At 40.0% G+C, this 6,741-nt stretch overlaps 1 protein-coding gene across 1 annotated transcript in view; it reads right to left on the bottom strand.

Moving 5' to 3' along the window:
- slc25a36 (solute carrier family 25 (pyrimidine nucleotide carrier), member 36) overlaps positions 1–6,741 on the bottom strand; it is a 17,401-nt gene that overhangs the window by 2,933 nt on the left and 7,727 nt on the right. Inside the window, exons 3-4 of the mRNA XM_015395798.1 lie at positions 5,752–5,829; positions 3,030–3,130 (exon numbers count right to left, since the gene is read on the bottom strand). Of these exons, the coding sequence (XP_015251284.1) occupies positions 3,030–3,130; positions 5,752–5,829 (179 nt within the window). The remainder of the gene's footprint in view (positions 1–3,029; positions 3,131–5,751; positions 5,830–6,741) is intronic.

Genomic DNA, 6,741 nt, shown 5'->3' with positions numbered 1-6,741 from the left:
ACACCTCAACCCGCCTCAAAGCCAACGCTGATTGGACGTTCGTTTGGTGAACGGCTCCAAATTTTCTTTAACGGAGAGTCTCCAGACTGATCTGCGAGTGAAACCTTGAAAGCTCGCGAGATCAGGATGGTCTCACGAGGCTAGAGATATGCGGCAAAGGACCACAGGCTGGATTCGAACCCAGGTCGCCCGTGTCGAGGACTGAGGCCTCCATACATGGGTCATGTGCGCTAACCACCTGCAAACCCGAAATAAATAAATCAATAAGCGTTTGTTGCAGTCGCTGCCAGAGCTTTGACTGCTACCATGGTGACGACAGCTTATCGTTCTGGTTGTGCGAGGGTAGACCATCGCAAAGGGGAGGGTGCAGTTATACCCAGCAGTGCCATGAAGGGGAGCTAGTTCAGCAGCGAGGGGGCTTCACAGCCAGTGTGAGGTGAGTAGGTGGAGGAAGGAGCCTTTATCTGTAACAGCGCTCCATGACATGAGCCGGTGCTTTAATTTGTTGACAGCCCATCCAGCTCAGCCTAACGGCGCCAACACTGAGGAATGTGTGGAGTGGAAGTGAAGTTATGCCCGCTGACACATGCCAACCTAGAGCTTTAAAAGGCCAAAGTCACGGTCGGCTAACGGCATTCGGTAGAGGACTACAGTCTCCTCAGGTACCACAGACCCTCAAAGCTGCGGCGCCTCGACTGTCTGATCCGTTTTGAGCTGGTTTAACGTTTCCAGAGTTATCAGTCCCTCAGAGGAGGAATCTACAAATCGCACCGCTGCTTTATAGCATCCAACTGAGATTTTAGCAAATGCAGATATTTGCAAAAGGTTTGACAACCTAAATGCATCTTTGAAGTATTCTATGTAAAGGTACAATTTAAAGTATTGTATATTTATCAGGAGGCAGAATACTGAACCTAAATCCTTTCCATCACTGTGATTAGGGCTGCTGCTTCTCTATTCTACAGCAGGGATTCCCAAACATTTCACAAAGTCACACAAAACAATTCAGTGCTACGATGGAGTATTAGGGCCAGGCTAGAGAGTTATTTTATTTAAATACGAGAATAAAGTTATAATATTACAAGAATAACGACATAACATTATGAGAATAAAGTTTTAGTACGTTTATGAGAATTAACGATAAAGTTGAAAAATAACAAGAATGAAGTCATCATTTCAAGTCGTAATTTTCGTGACTATTGTCTTTGTGACTTTATTCTAGCAATTTTTACGACTTTATTCTCGTTGAAACTTTATTCTAATGTAACGCCTTTATTTTCATAATTTTACGACTATTCTCGTAATTTTATGACTTTATACTCGTAATTTTACGCCTTTATTCTCGCAATTTTACGCCTTTATTCTCGCAATTTTACGCCTTTATTCTCGCAATTTTACGCCTTTATTCTCGCAATTTTACACCTTTATTCTCGCAATTTTACACCTTTATTCTCGTTGAAGCTTTATTCTAATGTAACGCCTTTATTTTCATAATTTTACGACTATTCTCGTAATTTTATGACTTTATAATCGTAATTTTATGACTTTATTCTCGCAATTTTATGACTTTATTCTCGTTGAAGCTTTATTCTAATGTAACGCCTTTATTTTCATAATTTTACGACTTTATTCTTGTAATTTTATTACTTTATTCCCCTGAATTTATTATATTATTCAAGAAATGGTCCTAATACGATCCACTAAAAATACATATTTACCTAAATTACTCCCTGTTTATTTACAGAAGTGAACTAATTATATTTATTTTAAACATATTTATTTTTATTAAAAAGGCATTTAACTAGTTATTGCACCATTTGTATCCTTCCTTCTAGGTACATTTTTAGTTTCTGTCTGGTTATTAAAATAAAGCGTTTAAAGGGATTTAGTTTTTAACCCATCCTGGAGTCACTCAGCAGGAAGACTACGTGGAAGCCGTTTCCTTCTGAAAAGAATAATTATTTAAATACAAGCCGCTCTATTAAAGTCGACTGGGACATTTAATCCACATTATCGACGTAGAATCTACAGACGGATCAGTTTTCAGTTTTAGCCAGACTGGATTTGAGTCAAACAGTATCAAACTTTTAATTTTTATCTCGGAAAATGACGCCGTTATCTGAACACAGACTGAATATTGTATTTTAACATAGTTTTTTCCTCTCTCCATTTTCCCGTACAGCCCCAGTTGCTGATGTGTATCGTTTTATTTAGGGGTGTTCAACTATATAAGGCCTGTTAGTAATACATCAAACTTTTTTTTTTTATGGAGTGGATTTTGTTACATTATTGTTGAAAGCAAAAACATATTTTGTAAATTAAAGTTTGAAGAAACAAAAATTCCTGAAGATAATCCAGAAATAATAGATAAAAAAAGGTTTTAATTGCAAACTAAGAGCAGATTTTAAATATTTGTCTATTTTTAAGTATTTTATATCTTAATTTTGCTATTCTTTTATTTTCAATATTTGTTTATATTTCTATTTTTATAAATTAACTCTTTTTTTCTGTTCAAATTGCACTTATCAGATCACATTTTCTTTACTTCCAGGGGGCGGGGCTTCCTCTGGAGCAAAGAAGCATTTCTATTGGTCAGCATGAACGTTAGCAACAATGTTTTCATTGGTCAGGAACGAGCGTTTGGATCGAAGCGAAGAGATTGGGATCTTTGAAAAGCAACATGAGAAGAATGAAATTCGTAAAACTCAATTTAAAAAAATAATCATTCTAAAGAAACTTGAAAAAAAAAATATTGGAAAAATAACATTTGTAAAATAAAATGGAAAATATAAAATCTGCACAAAATACAGAAGATTTAAAAACAAATGTTAATTAAGAAAAGCAAAAATAATGATGCTCATTGTTACTTTCCAAGTTGGAGAAAGTGGGATTATTTTCTCTGCTGGCTGGTTGGAACAATGCGGCTCCTTCTACAGTCCGGTTTTCTCTCAAACCTGAACTTATGGCACCAAAGTAACTAAAAGCAACTGAAAACAAAGCTGCTTCTGTCAGGTTGATCTCATGGTTACCTGCCATCCCAGCCGACAGCATGTGCACCTGCGTGGAGTCCGGTTCCAGGACGCCGTTCAGCTTCTCTTTGGCGGTGGAATAAGCGGCGAAGTAGATAGCTCTGTTAGAAGAGAAAAAAACAGGGGATTAAATGAGCCACGCTGTTGGGTTGTTTTAGCTACAGCCTCTTAATTAAACACTCAGCCTCTCGTTTAATGAGCTTGAAACATTTATTAGGCGAAATGCTGAAGGCACGAATAATTTTACAGCAAATTTCAGCCTCTTCAGACAAACACTGCATTCAGAAAGTAAAGTGCAGCGGGTTCGGTTTAATGAATGCATTTAGTCTGTTAAATAACTCATTATGATCATGTTTAAACATCTAATTAACTATAAGTGTTTGTTCTGTTTCAGCACCCAGGCTGCCTGAGCTCATCCGTCACGCCGTAACTCCGTTAGCAGCGTCTCTTTAGCTTTTATGCTGCGACGGCACAATTTGTGTTTGATTTAACTAACCACTCCAGAAACTCTGAGCAGCAGCACCTGCTCGCCTCGGCAGCAGCCCGCCGCCATTAGTCCTCGCCTTCCTCCTCTCATTAACGGGGAGCCTCTCAGCTTCCTAATCACACTCCGGCTGTTGTTGCAGCGTCTCCGAAGCTCAAACTGCTGAGAAAGCCGTGAGTTAACGACCGCGCGGCCCTGATGCTTCCATGTTTCTAAGGAACGTCCCGAGTTGCACCTGATCAAGGCGCTCCTCGTTTACGTTAGTTAAACAAACTGCTTCTGACAGTGGCTAATATTAAGGAGAGCATGGATGTCATTTTGTCCCTTTTTCAAACATCTGTTGGTCCACGTTTTATTGTCCAAAAACAAATTTACGCTACAGTACACAGACAATCGTTGAGCACTAGGACCAAGCGGAAAACCGCAGTTCAAGCTGAAGCTCGCTTCCCTGAGTCCCAGGAAGAAGGTTGGTGGGACTAATGGCAGAAAATGGGAGACATACAAGTAGGGATGCACAATATTGGGATTTTGGCCGATATCCGATATGCCGATATTTTAAAACTCATGTAGCCGATAACCGATATCGATACCGATGTTAAAGCTGGACAAAAATAAGTAGTCATTGAAAATAGCAGTTTTGTTATCCATTTCTGACACTTTGAAAAATAATATACTCAAATATATTTTCATATGCTGATATCAAATTGATTTTTAAAAACGCGGTATCGATCTATTTTACTAACAAAATCTCACAAGAATTTGTTAGTAAAATAGATCGATACCGCGTCAATATATCAACATTTTGTGAATTTTCGGGGGATTTCGTAGCATAACGATGACATATAGCAATATTTCATTAGTAAAAGAGATTGATATGGTGTTTTTAAATGGCAATATATCAGCATATGAAGATATTGGGATATTTTAATGGATCAATATTATTTCCCTCGTCTTTAGAAGTTTTTAAGTCTGTAAAAAAGACGTTTTTGAGGAAGAAGAAGAAGAAGTACTTTTTTTTTTTAGACTTTAGAAACTCAGAAGCTGATCAAATATCGGGTTAAATATCGGTGGGGTGGCCGATGTCCGATATTCAGTTTTAAGGCCGATACCGATAGGGGGCCTATTATATCGTGCATCCCTACATACAAGAGCATCTCCCTTCATCTGGGGCTCCATGTTAGATCTCATCCTGTGGGATCAAAATGATCATGAGAACTTTGAGCAGAAATCCCAGAACTACAACCAGGAACTGGATGAATGACCGGAGGAACGAAGGCTGCCATCAGTAACACACCAAGCCCAGAGGGACCCCCATCCTGTGGGGCCAGGCGGGGGCCTCTGATATGACGGTACAGGTCCAGACTCATCTGAAGTTTGCTGGAGAACAGATGGATGATGTGGTCAGAACTTTCTGGAACAAACCTGGGGTGTTTGGAGGAGGAAAAAACACTAAGCCTACTGTGAAGCATGGTGGTGGGGACATCATGCTTTGGGGCTGTTTTTCTGCAAATGGGACAGGATGACTGAGCTCAAAGACCAGAGCGAGGAGTTCGCTCCGCTGCGCTCACAACACATGTATCGGTCATTAAATCAGACGCCGTATGTGAGCGAGTGTGGAGCGATTTCGCCGAAGCGGCAGGAAAATTAAGGTGAGCGCAAAGTGGATTTTGAGCGGAGCTTCCTGGCGCAACTTTGAGCGGCAGAGTGATGGAGCAAACATCCTCCTGAGCGGGAAGCGGGAACTGCACGGCGCTCCACTCCGTTCACATGTACTGGTGCAAGCAGATATCCATCCAGGTCTCCATAAATAATGTAATTAAGATAAGAGACTTTATTGATCTCACAGCGGAGAAATTAACTTGTCAAAAGAAGGTGCCGAAAGGAGGAATATTTGCATGGGGTATGTATGGCACGTTCACAGATATACAGTGGATCGAGAAAAAAAAAGAAAGAAACAAGGCATAGATTTAAGGTGACTTATGTACATTAGGATTTGGCGTTGTACGTTAGCTTTTCTAGTTTAGTCACAAGTTTAGGAGTTCAATGATTTTTGTTAATAAAGTGATCCATCTTTTATAAAAGCTGTGAATTTATTCCATATATGCACAGAGCTAATTGTTTGAATCAGACCTTCATCTGTAGAGACTGGAAACTAATCAGTTTGATCACTAATTTTTTAAAACAGATAATCCATGTTGTCGTTAAAGGTGTTCTCTATAAAGGAGGGAGAAAGCTCACCTGGAAGGTGCCACGCCCACTAAATTGGGCCCCAGGCCTCTGAAGAGAGATCGAGCGCCTTCTTTCTTCAGAATCAACCTGATTAGAAAACACAAAAAACACATTTATTTCACCCCAAATCACATCAGTTTAAAGATTTAACACATTTTTCTTACAACTATGATTCAAATTGTCAACAGTTTTAGGTCTAAACTCTCTGCTTTGACGTTAAATGTTTTCTGCCGTTATCTGTGAAGAACCTGAGTCGTCCGGGTCATGGTGAAGCTTGAAAGGTTTAGTTTATGCCACGTTCACACCTAAAGCAGCAGAGGCAGCAGGAACAGCTAGCTTACATGCAAAGTCAATGGTTGACGTGCATCACGGCGCAGCAAAAGGTCCTGCAGCTCGTTTTGAGCAGCTGAAGCAGCGGTGCAAACGCACTGCAAACGCAGCAGCAGCTGCTGGAGTTGGATAAGCTGAACTTTGGCTGCTGGACGCGCCACATCAACCAGTCAGAGCAGCTGATCTGGTAGCTGGTAGGGAGACAGACGCAGCACTGCTGATGCAGAGAGCTATGATCACTCCTCTGAAACAGTTTATTAACGCCTAAAGTAACTTAGAATGTAGAAACCTGTCAGAAAAACATGTTGACTTTGGTTCCTGCAGTTTGGATTACGTATATGAAAAAGAGGCGACCGGGCCACAGGCTGCTGTTGAATGGGATTCCTATTGTTAGCGCACCGCCGGTATGTGGGGGTCTGAGCTGCTCCCACTGAGAAATAATCTTTGAAAGCAGGATGGTAATCTGGATGAACTGACTGCAAAGTAGGGCTGGGCGATATAGAAAAAAAGCTTATCGATAAAAAAAAATGCATATTGATCGATATCGATAATTCTTGAAAAGATTTGAAACCATATTTTATGTGCAGCTCTGCCTGGACTTTTTATAATATTGCTAAATGATTTAATTTTAATAAAAATCACAAACACAGACTTCGAATTAAATCTTTA

This window comes from Cyprinodon variegatus, unplaced genomic scaffold (genome assembly GCF_000732505.1).
Source record: "Cyprinodon variegatus isolate N-32 unplaced genomic scaffold, C_variegatus-1.0 Scaffold761, whole genome shotgun sequence".
Taxonomy (NCBI): Eukaryota; Metazoa; Chordata; class Actinopteri; order Cyprinodontiformes; family Cyprinodontidae; genus Cyprinodon; species Cyprinodon variegatus.
Note: the sequence above shows the minus strand (reverse complement) of the source record. Positions and strands in the feature narration are given on the sequence as shown.